The following is a 15,997-nucleotide window of genomic DNA, read 5'->3' as shown; positions in this document are numbered from 1 at the left end:
TGGGACTGTTATTCGAGACAAGACCACCTGTGCTTCTCCTATGTCCAAATGTCTGTGAAATACCTTCTGCATCAGTTGCAAACACTGCATATGGATAGTCATTGCAAATTTCAGACAACCCAGACTAACATTTTTAAGATCGGTGACTTTTTCACCCATTATTTAGGCTGGGGCTTTTCAAAGTCCTGACTGAACATTGAGGCATTGCGGATCCAGCCCATACCTCGTGTTAATACGTTATTTTGAAACAAATAAGACATTGAATACACAGTAGTGGTGTAACAGACCGTAGTTAATCCGTACAGCTCCCTCCAGCATGGAAGTGTTAATGCTACCGTTTGTGAACAGGGCACAAAACAAGACTGTTGCCTCTGCAGCTTGTTCCAGTCAGTGAGTCAGGGCACTGCTGATGTATGGGCACATTTCCTAGACAATAGTGTTCTCTACGCCCTGGTGACAGACTGGAGGTTATAGTGACTGGTTTGGGATGGGAGAGGGAGTGAGGTGTAAAATTTCTAATATGAGAAATAGACTGACTTTTACAACTGAAATTTGGTTTCCACAGAGTGAAAGGCTACTGAAAAATGTACCATTGAAAGGTGCTTTAAGTGATGTGATGTTTAGGCTACATTTGTCACATACAGCAAACATCTCACTATCCACTAGCTCCCTGTACACTTAACAAAAACGCAGTCTCTGTAGACAGCTCAGGCTCCACAAACAACTGCACAACAAACCATAACAAACAGTGTCCCAGCCAATAACCGACAAGGCGCTGGTTGAGCCATCACTGCAGCAGTGTTAGCACATGGCTGCTTCCACAATGCGTAGTCATGACTCAATCAACTCCTTGGTTATAGGCTGGAACACTTATGTAGCTCAGCGTAAATTCAGACAGGGAGACTTTATTACGTGGCTTCTCTCCCTTTCACTGATCAGCTGGGCGGTGGGTGTTACGGTTCTGTATACCAATTAGGAGCGGGCACTTAGGTTCTGACCAATCACAGCTGACTACCGTGTTTTAAAGCTGTTCTCTCTTCTGCCAGTTGTTTTTCAGACTATAGTGCGACCCACCTCCTCCCCTTCCACCTCCAGGCCTTTTAGACGGTGTTCTCGCTCTTCTCCTGGCTGTCGGCTTGTGTTTCGTCTTCCGCTTTTTCCTCGCCACCACCAGTGTCTGGTTTCCATTGGGGGATGAGTTTGGTTTTCCTAAACCATGACATTTGTATAGATACCCCTTAACAATGGAGACTAATCTCCAAATAACTTGTGTTTTGTACTTATCTTGTTAATGTTTGCATGTCTGCAACGAAGTCTCTCCTGATTGAAATGGTTTGTGCAGATTGGCGCAGTTTGTTAGTGGAGCCTGGGCTGTCTAAAGAGACAGTTTTTTTTTTTTCCTAACAGTGTTCAGGGAACAGGCATCTAGCAGACAGTGAGGAGAGGTTTGCCTTATGTGACAAACACACATCCTTTAAGTTTGGCTACAAGGGTTTACCAGGGAAACAGGCCTACTCAGTTGAAAGGTTTGTTGCTCAAAAGGTCATTCCAGACCATGGACAGGTCACATTTGGACCTTTGAGTAATACATCCAACAACTCCTTATTTATGCCAACCATGCAGTTGCTGCTGGATGTTGCATTTACAGTTTAAAAGTGTATAACTTTGCAACAACTTTACCAACTAGGCTGAATTCAGCAAAGACACTTTGACAACCAAACCACCATCTTAAACCTTTGTCGTCTTCACTTGGAAGACTAGTTCAAGAAACCCACACAGAAGAACTATAGTTATATAAAAAACATTTAATTGAAATAATCCGTAAAACACCTTGAAATCATAAAGCCCATAAAAACAATTTAAAAAGTAAAATCCATTTTAGAGTAAGACAAGGATGAAGACATTTTAAACATAGGCTCCTCCACCGGCTGCTGTGCGCGGGGCAGAATATTTGACCGAGTATCCGCTATCCTTACGCTTCGGACACTGGCAACAGAGTAGAGCTCCTCCAATCAACAGGAGTCCTGCTGATCCCCAACCGATGAACAGGGACGCTCCGAGCTCCCGCCGCTGTGGGTTGCTCAAAATGGGGTTGTAGAAGTCACGGATGACCGTGTTAGCAGACCATGATACGGGGATCAGGCACAGAATACCACCGATGATGAAGAACACCCCTGCAGCAATGGCTACCTTGCGCTTGGCCTCCTCATCTTCAATGCAGTTGGTGCATTTTCCCCCTGCGAGGGTAAGCAGGAGTCCCATCAGGACGACCAGGATGGAGATCACAACCAGGGCCCGGGCCGCCTGCAAATCAGAGGGGAGGGTCAGCATGGAGTCGTAGACCTTGCACTGCATCTGCCCAGTGCTCTGCATCACACAGTTCATCCACAGGCCCTCCCAAAAGGTCTGCGCTGTTACTATGTTGCTCCCAATGAAAGCAGACACCTTCCACAAAGGCAGGGCGCAGATGATGATATCTCCCAGGAAGCCGATGATTGCCAGAAAGCTGCCCAAAATCTGGAGACCTGCAGATGACATAATGTTTTTCTCACACTGAACAGAATCAACAATGAAAAAGATTTCAACTCTCACCTGCAGCTTTTATACCCACATGGTAGGCTGTGGTCTCACCTGATTGGCTGTTCCAAATTGTTCAAATTGAAAACACCTGTGGTCATTAAATTAGCCCTATATTGTCAACAATTTGAGTTGGGAAGGATTTATGGGGGATTTAAGCTGTCCACATATCAAATGTTTCGCTCCAAATCAAAATATAAAGTGTATCAATCAATTCTAAAATACCATCACTAATTCACGTTCATGTTTTATTTGTTAATCTGAAATGTTCTTTTATTTTTATTTTGTGCTCTTGAGTGGTGACATTTGAAAACTCAATTTAAGCATGCACAAAACATAGAGAGATGTCACAGGTACATTTGTGACTTTTGTTTAAAGTGCATACTTTTGCATTTACAAGTCTGGCCTTTATCTGAACCATGAGGAGAAATAAGACATGGAAGGATGTATTTTCACATTCATGTTCATTGCCTAGGTGCAACATTCTGCAATATGTAGCCTAACAACAATATATAAATATTTTCCTGTTTTACATTTTGAATAGTTTATTGATGTCTGTGTTCTGACATGTTCTTCCTTTCTCAGGCCAGCAATCAAGTTGAGTGATTCCACCTGTGCTGATTAGCCAGTGAACACTCCCCTAGGCATGTGGCCTCCACCTCTAGGCCTTCAGCAAAGTTGTAAGGGTTTTATTTTTTCTAGTAAGACATTTTTGAAAGTGAGCCTTACCAAGAAGCTCCATACTAAGTGAACACAGTACAACACCAACATGACCTATGAGATGGTATTACAGTAAATGGTACTTTATTTTGTTAAGCATGTTTGGCATAGTATACTTACAACTTTTGTTTTTTTCTCTTTTCCCCAGCGAAAGCAGACATTTTTAATAAACAAGTGAAACGTATCCTGTGATTAGTTTTATTTGTTGAATAAAAAAAATTGTTCAGTGATGGCCTGTCTGCTGGCTGTGCCAGTGGGGTGGTCGAGGGTGATGGGGTCCGCAATGTCAGGTGGCACATGAAGGGCTCTCTTTTTTTCTCATAGTGGCAATGCTGTGGAGCACCACACATGCTGAAGTTATTTCAAAAGCCCGCAGGGTAGAGACCCTCAGGCCACGGAGGCAGCTGAAACCGGACTTGAAGAACCCCTTAAGGTCATCTCTAACCTGACCCTGCATTTACCCGAGGACTACATTGAAATGTCTTTGTGCTGGTGTCTCTGGGTCAGGATAGGGGGTCACCAAGTGGGCTACCATGTGCGTGGGTTTCCCTTTCCCCCCAGTAGAAGTCCATCAAAACACCATGTTCATAAAAGGAGAGGGACATTGCTTGATCAGTGTCACAATTAATAATTGTGTAAATTTTCCACACCTTGCCTATGACTCAGTGATTTTTCGGAAAATGAAATGCGTGAATCATCAACCGAGCCAGGCCATCTCTCATCCACACAACTGCAAAGGCACTTCAGGTTAATTTTACAATGAAAGCACTGAAACAAAGGTACCAGTGAAGGCCTCTTAAAGTCTGTGCTGTATGTGACTATTTCTTACAAATGGGCAAAGTCTGCTGTGTAGCACTTTTGCAAACTTTAGCGTACCCGCATGCAATGTGCATATGTGCCACCAATCACCTGACAATTTAGTACAAATACTTTACCTAAACATCCAAAATCGCCCTCATGTTCCTAAGGCTCCAGTGATGGGTATGTGGGTGCAATCTACTGCACCTATGACTTTAGGGAACCCATGTGAACGAATTATACCACATACAACTAAACGTCATACTGATTAATAATTAAGTGAACTATTAGTGTATGCTACATTTGATTTAATAGAACACTTCTTTTATAGCCAGCGAGGGCTAATAACCAGGAAACACTACAAACATGTTGAGTGGTTTAGTGAGAACAAGAACAACCTTGCAAATAGTGGTATACAGTGTTCTTACTCAGAATTTTTGCATCATGATATTCATAATTTAAACAAAGTTATTATTCTACAATATATTCTTTCACTCCATAAAGATAGTTTTTCACAACATCAGACATTAACTGCTGCAAGTTTTGGACTGCACCACACTGTTTAAGCCTAATTTTTTCTAATAGCTCTGTTGGTGCACCAGAGGGCCTCTTTGTAGGAGAGAAACGCCTCTGAAGTCAAAGGCAGCATGATGGATGTTAACATCTGAGCAATGAAGCCAAAGCCCACCCACAGGAGGGGGCTACTCGGAGGCATCTGTGGGTCATATAAAACTTCACCGCAGTAGGAGAGCTTTAGTTGGCAGCCCACTGAAGAACTGAGACAGAGCAAAAAAGAGAAGGAGTACCACCAAACAGAAATGGCATCTTTAGGACTACAGATTCTGGGCGTTGGGCTGGCGGTGCTTGGATGGATTGGCAACATACTGATCTGTATACTGCCCCTGTGGAAGGTGTCTGCCTTCATTGGGAACAACATTGTGGTGGCTCAGACCATCTGGGAAGGACTTTGGATGACCTGTGTGGTGCAGAGCACTGGCCAGATGCAGTGCAAAGTCTATGACTCCCTGCTGGCCCTGCCTCCGGACCTCCAGGCGGCTCGGGCCATGGTGGTCATCGCCATCCTGTTCTCTCTGTTCGGCCTGCTGCTCTCTGTGGTCGGAGGGAAATGCACCACCTGCGTTGGGGACAAGGGAGTAAAAGCCAGAGTGGCCATCTCCGCAGGTGTTTTCTTCATCCTGAGTGGGGCTCTGTGTCTGGTAACCGTGTCTCTGCCTGCTAATACTATCATAAAGGACTTCTACAACCCCATGGTTCCTGATTCCCAGAGGAGGGAGCTGGGTGCATGTTTGTACATGGGCTGGGGAGCATCAGGACTGCTGCTGATTGGTGGTGCTCTTCTCTGCTGTCAGTGCCCGTCAGGAGGAGGCCGCTATAATGGGGCAAAGTACTCCGGACCTAAATCCACAACGCCCGGGAAGGAATTTGTCTGAATTGCTGCATTACAGTACATAAGAGGCAGCACCATTTAAACAGCACCTGACATTACATACAGAACAAAACCTGTTGCTTATAAAGTTGTGATTTTTCTTGTGTGACTAACTATTTTTTACTAACACACTGTGGCCTTTTGTTTCTGAAACATACAAGAGGCTTAGGTATGTGCCATGTTACAATAATGCAACATGTGAGTTAGGATTGAAGCTTAATTCATTTCTTTTTACTGTTCATTGTTTTGTATTATAATTTCAATATTAATTCAGTGTCATACTGTCCTGCTGTTTTCATTTATATTTTTTGCAACATAAGCTCTTCAGAAAGAAGACTCCTGATTTTTTGTTGTTTTGTCTTTGATTCAGACAATAAACAGAACGTTTTGTCAACAATGTTTTTTTTTAATATGCCGTTTTGATGTTAACATAAAGTACATTTACTTACTGTGCTTAAGTGAAATTTTAAGATACTTCCCTTGAGAGCTACAGTAGTATTCTATGCTACATTCCAGGGAAATATAGCATATTTTACTTATTACTTATTTGACAGCTATAGTTACTTTAAAGATTTTATTTTAAACATGATGCATTGTTATAGATTAATCTACTTAACAGGAGGGTATAGGCACAGAGGATGTATGCTCTATAGATTGTAAAGCCCATTGTGATTTGTGATATTGGGCTATATGAATAAAGTTCAATTGACTATATCAAATGAAGCTCCTTTTAAAGCAACTAAAGCATTCAAATGTTGCTTACACATCCACACATCAGTATGAATAACCCAATACATAATATATAACATTGGCAGCGGCCATTCTGCATAATGAGTCATTTATATTTAATACTTTAAGTACATTCGAAAACTTCTGTACTTTTACCTATAAGTAAATACATTTTTATCTTTTACTTGTAATGAACATTTTTACATTGTGATACAGCTACTTTTACCTATAAGATCTGAATACTTCCACTACATTCACATACTCACTGGCCTGATCTCATCTGAGTGGCCAAAATGGAAACAGACATATATTTTAAACTGGTGTATTGTTTTCCTTGTCAGCCTTGTTTCAATTGAAAATGTCTGTAAACAAAAAGAAAACCCTTAAAGATGTTCAGGATATATCAACCTGACAAGACTTGGCAGATGTGCTCTTACTGGGCAAAGTGTAAATATCCATTCTTTGGAGATATAAAACAGTTCCTTAGCAACATGAATCCAAGCATACACTGCACACTGTTCTCCCTGGCAGTGAAGTCCATTTTACTCAAGACAGAAACTGTAAATCCTAATACAAGGCCAGAGGATTACACCATGGCAAACATCTCAAGCAGATACAGTAAATTCCCAGGAGTCTACTCCCCTGAATTCCTGAATGCCTTATCACGAAGTTCAGTTTCAGTTTTATTACAGTGTTTGTGCAGGTGCAGAATGAACATGAGAAAGAAACGTAGGAACAAAGAAGCTTTATTTCTGACATTTAAAAAGGCAATTGGAAGTACAGCAGGGATCATTAAATCATTAAAAAAAAACATCACATCTGATTTGAAGCACACATCTGTATTTAGATGTATTGCATCACTCCATTCAGTCTCAGTCTTTATGAATAAAACAACTCTTAGGTATTCCGTTCAAAATGAAAGATATTGTTTCAGAGTCATGTCAGAACGTTTTCAGCCCTTATTGATTCACACTAGTGAGGATATTTGATAATATATTTAATCTGAGACAAACATTTCCATGTGAAAACTGATAATTGACAGCGTATATCAACCTTTGATAGAGACACATTTCCTCTGAAAAAAACAAACCATTAAGACATTTCATGGTACAGTATTTTACTGTGCTGTCTGAGTTTAGAAAGTATCTCAAATTCTGAGATAAGTTTTCCTAATCAACCAAATACACAGATGTATTGCTTATGCCAGCCTTAGCAACAACATTTTTAAGAAATCTATCCTCCTGTGCAACTTTTTGGTGAGAACATTAACACATTTTAATGAAACACTCACACATAGCCCACGTTTGATGATGTGGTTCTTGCAGGGACAAACTTGGCAGGTATGTAAGGTCTTGTGCCATATTTTGGGGGGCAGCTGTTGCACAGCAGGCCTCCTCCCAGCAGCAGCATCCCAGCAGAGGCCCAGCCGATATAAAGCGAAACCCCAAGCTCCCTCTTCTGAGCCTCAATCACCAGGGGGTTATAAAAGTCCATGATCACTGCGTGAGCTGACCACGACACTGGGATCATGATCAGTAAGGCGGCTATTATAAAGATCACTCCAGACACGATGCAGGCTTTGGCTTTGGCCACTTCATCCTCCATGAAGTTGGTGCACTTTCCTCCAACCGCAGCCATGAGGACGCCAAACACCCCAACGACCACAGAGATGACCACCATAGCCCTGGCAGCCTGCAGGTTTAGCGGTAGAGCCAGCATGTTGTCGTACATCTTACACTGCATCTGGCCCGTGCTCTGGACCACACACTCCATCCACAAGCCTTCCCAGACCTCCAGGGCGGTGATAATGTTCCCCTCGACGAAATTGGTGACTCTCCACATAGGTATAGCGCAGGTGATGATGGTGCCCAGCCAGCCGATGAATGCCAGCAGCACACCCATGACTTGGAGGCCCTGAGAAACCATGATAACAGCTCTGCAGCCAGGAACTTCTCAACTTCTATGCCGGAAAAGGTTACTTTTACTGAAATTTTCACGTCTCAAAGATTTTTAGATACTGAATGCATATTCTCCACTCTCACACCTGCTTGAAGAAGCGTTAGCTGTGCTCTGATGCTCTGAGCTCCCACTGTGAGAAGATAACTACTTCCCATGGTGGTTCAAACTTTCAGGGTGGAGTTTCTGAGACTTGAAATCTGAGACTTGATATCCACAAACGTTGTTCTCTCTCTGTCCATTGTTCCCTCACATACATGCTTTGTTACCTCAAGCAAATATGAGACTGGGAACAATCTGTGCTCAAACACACAAACACACACACACCCACACACACACACACACACACAAACAGACCCATTTGCACAGTTCAAGCCTGGAGCAAACTTTAGACTTTAGAGTTTGGGTCAGTATATTCACCTAAAATCCGATCAGAAAACGAGAAAACGAGTTTTGGAAAAAAAACTAAAGGTTTTCAAAACTTCTGGAATCCATACAAACAACAGAGAATTATCCCTTGAATAGTTTTTTTTTCATTTACACTGACATGTATAAAGTACTAGAGACCCAGACTTGAGTAAAAGTACAAGTGCTCTATCAAAAAAGTGACTTGAGAAGTTGAAGTGCTCTTTAAGCACCACAATTAAGTGGAAGTACTAAAGTATTCAACATTTTTTGTACTTAAGTATTGCAAGTAGTTTATTTTAAAATGTACTACTCAAGTACTGAAAGTAAAAGTACAAGTATTGTGTTATGTAGTTATTAAAGAAAGCAGTCAAAAGTTTGAATATCATATTGTTTATATTATTTAATTTTTTGTATACTTCTTTAAAAATAAAAAGGAAACTTGTTTTGGGGAAAATAAAATGTAGTTTTCCTAGTAACCAAAAAGGTTCAAATGTTGGCATAATATGGAAATGGCTGGTGGATTTAAGACAAAAAAATAATAATTCATTGAATGAATCAAATTTGAACATACAGTACAGGCCAAAAGTTTGGACACACCTTCTCATTCAATGCGTTTCCTTTTTATTTTCATGCCTATTTACATTGTAGATTCTCACTGAAGGCATCAAAACTATGAATGAACACATATGGAATTATGTACTTAACAAAAATGTGTGAAATAACTGAAAACATGTCTTATATTTTAGATTCTTCAAAGTAGCCACCCTTTGCTTTTTTTATTAATAAGGGAAAAAATTCCACTAATTAACCCTGACAAAGCACACCTGTGAAGTGAAAACCATTTCAGGTGACTACCTCATGAAGCTCATTGAGAGAACACCAAGGGTTTGCAGAGTTATCAAAAAAAGCAAAAAAACAAACATGTTTTCAGTTATTTCACACTTTTTTGTTAAGTACATAATTCCATATGTGTTCATTCATAGTTTTGATGCCTTCAGTGAGAATCTACAATGTAAATAGTCATGAAAATAAAGAAACACATTGAATGAGAAGGTGTGTCCAAACTTTTGGCCTGTACTGTATGTATCAGTGGCTTGTTGATCTTTACATTATTAGTTAGTTTCCTATCCTGGCCTGGGACACACATTCATACGGTTTGATAAAGTACTTATTGGACTTTAACTTATCATTGCACTTACAATATCAAGCGTAGCTGTCCTCAATTTAGGTAATTGTGTACGTCTCATCTCTGGTTTTTCCTGCATCCACCGTGTGTTTGTGTGTGTGTGTACACGTCAGTCTCGGGTGGAACTGAGCAGCAGCCCCGCCCGCTGCAGAGAGCCAACAGGATTGAAACAGCAGCAGCTTTCAGCGACTTTAATGGGTCATTCCACGAAATCGGTGCCTTTTGCGTCCCTTACAAAATAATCAGTTCTAAAGTTGCTTTAACAACAAATAAATGTGTAATTAAAAAAAAAACGTAATGTTACTATATATCATATGCATCAATATAAGACCATGTAAAAGCCAATAAAATATCATTTATAATAATTAAAATCACATATTATATGCTAATAGCATAAAATATAAGGATTTTGGCCTGTACCTTGCTATGGTTGTTCTTTTTCTACAGGACTTCTCATTTGTAAAATGTTGGTAAAATTATACAATTTTCACAGTTTTATATTGTCTCAAGTGTAATCTCATTGTTAAGCAAGGTTTTGACATAAATAGATATATTATCTTAGAAATATAAGTCATTTTATCATTGTCCCCTAATTTAATATCAGTCCTGTTATTATCACAAAATCCCCCCTATAAAATAATGGTACAAATCAGAAGTGACTGATGGCACGTTCATGTCACCTGGGAATAACAGGGACCGTCCCCGTGATTACGTTGTTTTTCCGACTGACAGCTTTCACATGGTCAGGATGCACGTTCTTCTTCTTCTGTTATATTGGCGTTTGGCATAACAACTTTTTGCATGACTGCCACCAACGGTTGGCCGTAGCCTAGAGCATCAGGTGTGTGAAAACATGGAGGCCACAATAACAAAATATTTTCTGCTGTTTTCTTATGCGAGCATCCAAACAGCACATCGCCAGGTGTTTGTTTGTGTTATCTGCAGGACAACAAACGGGAAAACACACGGATAATGTGTTGTTTTTTTATACATAGGCCTATTTATGAAAAATTTTAAACATGTTATGTCTGTGCATGTTTCTTGGCAGAGGCGTTTGTCCACAATAAACAGTTTATTGTCATTGAAATATGTTCAGTGAACCAAAGTTGTCAACAACGCGTCACCAACTGGGAAACTCGGTTAGCAAAATCCAGCCCGAGTTTCCCACCTCTGATTCCCACAGGAAGTTACGTGAATGGTGACGTTTTCACTCGGAAAAACGTTTTTGAACGCACAGATAATTTCAAGGAAGTGACATCATTTAGAGGAAGTGGATTCCACAGGTTTGTTAAAGTTAAGTTTCTCTCTTCTTAAATGTCCTATTTTTCATGTTTTATCAGGGTTGTTAGAGAGGGGTCGGCATACAACATCAGTCCTGTTACCATTTTTTAAAGTGTATATATAAACAATTATTTATTAATCCTGATATTACCAATATCTAGAAGTAATAACCTTTCAGATTACATACCATGTGCCTTTTTGACCTTGACCTGTTAGCTAGAAAGTAGCATATTAGCATGAAATCATCAGTCCTGTTATCATCAGTCCTGTTACTATCCCAGAGCAATAATACATATAAATAATAAATGGTATAGCTTGAGATGGCCCAAGACAATTTCTTGTCATGTTAAGATGTCTTAATTTAATGCCAATTACCAACTACACACTGTCGGGCATGATGAAAAGCACTCATCTTTAGTACGCTTTGCCATAATACTAAAATAGTTCAAATTGTAGAAAATCTTTGAGATTGTTCACATGCACAGACATATTTGCAGATACACACACACATGCTGTTGAAACATTTTTATTTTTCACCAAACAACAGCAAGTGTACAGTGTTTACATTGGACTGAACAAAAACATGCTCACAAAAAACAGTAAACTGAAAACAAAAATTGCAGAAAAAGTGTGCAGAAAAAATATATAGAAAAAAAAAGAGTTGTGACTCTTTTCATATTGTTTACTTTCTGATTGAAGTGGTAAAAATTACCCATTAGGGTGTTTGGCCAGGTGGCACATATGTTGGCCAATTAGCTCATGTAGTGTCATTTTTAATGGCAGTGTTTTGAAATGGCAAACGTGACTTTATGTCAGATTGTTGTCTTACGCAGAGAACCATGTTCAGTGCATTTACAGTAAAATGTACCATTTTGAATTGCAAAAAGTGTGTAAAGCAGAAAATGTGTTTAGACTTTTGGAGAGTTGAGAAGAGGTTTTGCTCTAAGTGTGTCAGTTTAAATAATTGTGCTATGCATGTCATTTTAGTGTGTTAGCAATTGGAAAAAAAAAAATATGGCAAAGCATACTAAAGATGAGAGCGTTTTTCACTATGCCCAACAGTGTGTAGTTGGTTAGACAATAATCTGGTAATATGAATGAAGTGTGTGCCATTTGGTACAAAAGTTTGATTTTGATAATGCTATATGTAGTTTTGGTTGCAGTGCTTCATTTTGTAGGATATATGAGGTATTTTGAAGTTTGGGTGTGTGGTTTTGTGAATTGTGTTAAAGCGCCCATATTATGCTCATTTTCAGGTTCATAACTGTATTTTAAGGTTTTACCAGAATAGGTTTACATGGTTTAATTTTCAAAAAACACCATATTGTTGTTGTACTGCACAGCTCTCTCTCACTGCTGCAGATCCTCTTTTCACCTGGTTTCTGTTTTAGCTACAGAGTGAGACTTCTTTTCATCTTCTTCTTCTGTACTATCTTTGATTGCACTCGCACATGTGCAGTAGCTCAGATGTAGAGCATGTCAGCTAGCTAACTCTAGAGACAGTAAAAGACAGGCTGTTTCTCCAACTTTGGTCAGTTACAAGGCAGGATTAGCTGGGAGACTTCTAAATGAGGGCACACATGTAAGTAGTTCTTTTGTAGATTATGGTGAACTTGTGTGTGTTGTAGCAGTGCTTTGCTATTGAGAACGACGTAGCATGCTAGCGTTAGCGTTAGCGTTAGCCGGCTAACGCTAGCATTAGCCGGCTAACGCTAACGCTACGAGCTAACGGTTGTGGTTAGCCAGCTCATTTCGGACTGTAACGTCACAGTCCGAGGCCGATTTTGAACAGCTCACTAGGAGACTGAAAGCAGGACACATTCAGAAACCTGTATCTCACTCAAAACAGCATGGATGGATTTTTTTCAAAGTTTGTATGTGTGTGGAAGCACCAGAGACACAAAAGAACACCCCAAATCCCAGAGAAAGTGTTTTTTTCATAATATGGGCACTTTAAGTATTTTGATAAAACCAGCCTAGTTTGCAAAATTGTACGGAGCCCCCCTGGTCCCACTTTGTCAAAAAAAAAATTATTATAACTATCTCGTGGCTACGAGATAGTATCTCGTGGCCACAAAATAATTCTTCTTCATATTTTATAGCCTATATTTATACTTTTTACATGTATATATGTCACAAAGTGGAGCCAGAGTTTTCTTACGCTGTATATAGTGTGGTGTTTTGGGTGTTTTATTTTGTATATAGTGTGGTGTTTTGGTTTGCCTGCCACAGAACTTAAGACTTCTCCCAGCGCACCTGAGGCAGATCTCATCAGGAGAGACGCTGGAGGAACACGGAACGCGCTCCAACACACCAGGAGCGCATTTTTATAATGAATGGCTGAGACACAAGGAGGAAAGAGGAGCGAATAGAGAGCGAAAAAGAAACATTGGGGACGCTACAGGAGTGCAGGACGGAGCGTTGTGCGAGTGCAATTTGGACAAAAATAGAAAATCTGATTTCAATCAGTCTATTGAGAAAGGGACTACAGTCTTTATCCTTTTCTGTTTGAGGGAGGGGGGAAGAGGGCCAGCAGCATGCAACGTCCACTCTGCTTTTCCCATTCGGGGCACTCCCACAACGCGCCGATCCGCCAAACATCCACAGCTGTCCTCCGGCTCCGCTGTCCTGCCGTCTATCTGTGCTCCGTCCTGCACTCCTGTAGCGTCCCCAACATTTCTTTTTCGCTCTCTATCCGCTCCTCTTTCCTCCTTGTGTCTCAGCCATTCATTATCAAAATGCACTTCCGGTGTACTGATGAGATCTGCCTCAGGTGCGCTGGGAGGAGTCTTCAGTTCTGTGCCAGGCAAACCAAAACACCACACTATATACAAAATACAACACCCGAAACACCACACTATATACAAAATAAAACACCCAAAACACCACACTATATACAACATAAGAAAACTTTGGCTGCCTGGCTCCACTTTGTGACATATATACATGTAAAAAGTATAAATATAGGCTATAAAATATGAAGAAGAATTATAAAGGACTATGCTATGCAGCCTACAAGATTTACATTACTGTATTAACAGAATTGTGATGGACAGTACTAGTAAATAAATAGAAGCAGAACTGCAGCAAACTATATTGCACACTGAATATTAAAACAGAGAATATTGCACAGAATGTGAAGTATTGCACTACACTACAGGGTCCAGTTTAATAACAAAGGCTCCATGTGTCACACTTTACTATCTTGAGGCCTCAAGATACTATCTCGTGGCCACGAGATAGTATCTTGAGGCCACAAGATAGTATTTTGAGGCCACGATATAGTATCTTGAGGCCTCAAGATAGTATTTTGAGGCCACGAGATAGTATCTTGAGGCGTCAAGATACTATCTTGTGGCCACGAGATAGTATCTTGAGGCCACGAGATAGTATCTTGAGGCCACAAGATAGTATCTTGAGGCCACGAGATAGTCATAATTAATTTTTTTGACAAAGTGGGAGCAGTAAAATTGTGTTTTAGCAATTGGATTAAAAAAACTGTAAGCAATCATGTGTTTGCGCACCTGATGGGTGTGTTTCACAGACTCATAGGTGTGATAATATGACAGTCAGTGCTTTGGAATTGCAAAGATGTGACATCTGCCACACCTAAACCTGATTTACAAGAAAGTCAGACAATAGATGCTTCTCAAACACTGTGAAGGCATTTTGTTTTAAAACGGATCCTTGTTTTGACATTTGTGTGTCACTATATGTGTAAAAAATACAATACTGAGTGAATACTAAGTGAATGTAAGAATTTGAATGATATATTAATTTGTTTCTATACCATTGGATGAATCATGTTGAACACAGCTGCTGTGTGAATGCATGTGAAAATAAAAAGCAGGCTATGTGATGTCTGATTTTTAAACAAAATATTTATTTACAGTCTGCCAAATCATCTCATATCAATCTCATTCAGATGGTTTATGAAAAAGAACCCACATACAGCATTTTTTAAATTGGTTATAGAATATTCATACAGCTCAGAAAATACTTATACTAATATTCATATTAACAACCAAACATACAGATAACTGTGTTAACATACGGTATACAATTTACTTTCTTGATGTTTATTTCTATGTGTTTATTCAATGTTTATTAACACTCTAATGAGGAGTAAAACTCAGGAATACTTTTTGCTAATGCTTTGGGTTTGGCCACTTCATCCTCCATGCAGTTGGTGCACTTTCCTCCAACCACAGCCATGAGGACGCCAAACACCCCAACGACCACAGAGATGACCACCATAGCCCTGGCAGCCTGCAGGTTTAGCGGTAGAGCCAGCATGTTGTCGTACATCTTACACTGCATCTGGCCCGTGCTCTGGACCACACACTCCATCCACAAGCCTTCCCAGACCTCCAGGGCGGTGACAATGTTCGCCCCGACAAAAACGGTCACTCTCCACATGGGCATAGCGCAGGTGATGATGGTGCCCAGCCAGCCGATGAATGCCAGCAGCACACCCATGACTTGGAGGCCCTGAGAAACCATGATAACAGTACTGCAGCCAGGACTCAACTTCTACGCCGGAAAAGGTTGCTCTTACTGAAATTTTCACGTCTCAAAGATTTTTAGATACTGAATGCATATACTCTACTCTAACACCTACTTGAAGAAGCGTTTGCCTCACATACATGCTTTGTTACCTCAAGCAAATGTGAGACTGGGAACAATGGCTCAACATCCCATCTGTGCTCACCAGTCTTGTATAAAGTACTTGAAAGCAATACTTGAGTAAAAGTACAAGTATCTTACCAGAAAATTACTTTGGTAGAAGTTAAAGTCATCTTTTAGAATAATACTTGAGTAAAAGTCTTAAAAGTATCTGATATTTACTGTACTTAAGTATCAAAAGTAATTTTCTGAAATAAAATGTCCTTAAA

The 15,997-nt window shown here is 40.2% G+C and overlaps 4 protein-coding genes across 4 annotated transcripts; 1 reads left to right on the top strand and 3 right to left on the bottom strand.

Annotated features, from left to right (window-relative positions):
* Window positions 1-1,785: 1,785 nt before the first annotated feature.
* LOC120543641 (claudin-like protein ZF-A89) lies at window positions 1,786-2,571 on the bottom strand. The gene has a single exon (XM_039776782.1). It carries the CDS (start codon window positions 2,536-2,538, stop codon window positions 1,906-1,908), a length of 633 nt encoding a protein of 210 aa, XP_039632716.1. The 5' UTR covers window positions 2,539-2,571; the 3' UTR covers window positions 1,786-1,905.
* Window positions 2,572-4,857: 2,286 nt separating this feature from the next.
* On the top strand, window positions 4,858-6,268 carry LOC120543639 (claudin-like protein ZF-A89). Its single transcript, XM_039776780.1, has one exon. It carries the CDS (start codon window positions 4,914-4,916, stop codon window positions 5,544-5,546), a length of 633 nt encoding a protein of 210 aa, XP_039632714.1. The 5' UTR covers window positions 4,858-4,913; the 3' UTR covers window positions 5,547-6,268.
* Window positions 6,269-7,001: 733 nt separating this feature from the next.
* On the bottom strand, window positions 7,002-8,504 carry LOC120543638 (claudin-4-like). The gene has a single exon (XM_039776778.1). The coding sequence runs from the start codon at window positions 8,195-8,197 to the stop codon at window positions 7,559-7,561; it is 639 nt and encodes a 212-aa protein (XP_039632712.1). The 5' UTR covers window positions 8,198-8,504; the 3' UTR covers window positions 7,002-7,558.
* Window positions 8,505-15,175: 6,671 nt separating this feature from the next.
* LOC120543640 (claudin-4-like) lies at window positions 15,176-15,898 on the bottom strand. Its single transcript, XM_039776781.1, has one exon. It carries the CDS (start codon window positions 15,603-15,605, stop codon window positions 15,210-15,212), a length of 396 nt encoding a protein of 131 aa, XP_039632715.1. The 5' UTR covers window positions 15,606-15,898; the 3' UTR covers window positions 15,176-15,209.
* Between the last annotated feature and the right edge of the window lie 99 nt (window positions 15,899-15,997).

Source organism: Perca fluviatilis, chromosome 16 (genome assembly GCF_010015445.1).
Source record: "Perca fluviatilis chromosome 16, GENO_Pfluv_1.0, whole genome shotgun sequence".
Lineage (NCBI taxonomy): Eukaryota > Metazoa > Chordata > Actinopteri > Perciformes > Percidae > Perca > Perca fluviatilis.
This window is presented reverse-complemented; position numbering and strand designations above follow the sequence as displayed.

What these genes read in the sequence shown, in the direction of transcription:
- LOC120543638 (XM_039776778.1), bottom strand. Translation starts at nt 8,197, where the DNA reads ATGGTTTCTCAGGGCCTCCAAGTCATGGGTGTGCTGCTGGCATTCATC.
- LOC120543641 (XM_039776782.1), bottom strand. Translation starts at nt 2,538, where the DNA reads ATGTCATCTGCAGGTCTCCAGATTTTGGGCAGCTTTCTGGCAATCATC.
- LOC120543639 (XM_039776780.1), top strand. Translation starts at nt 4,914, where the DNA reads ATGGCATCTTTAGGACTACAGATTCTGGGCGTTGGGCTGGCGGTGCTT.
- LOC120543640 (XM_039776781.1), bottom strand. Translation starts at nt 15,605, where the DNA reads ATGGTTTCTCAGGGCCTCCAAGTCATGGGTGTGCTGCTGGCATTCATC.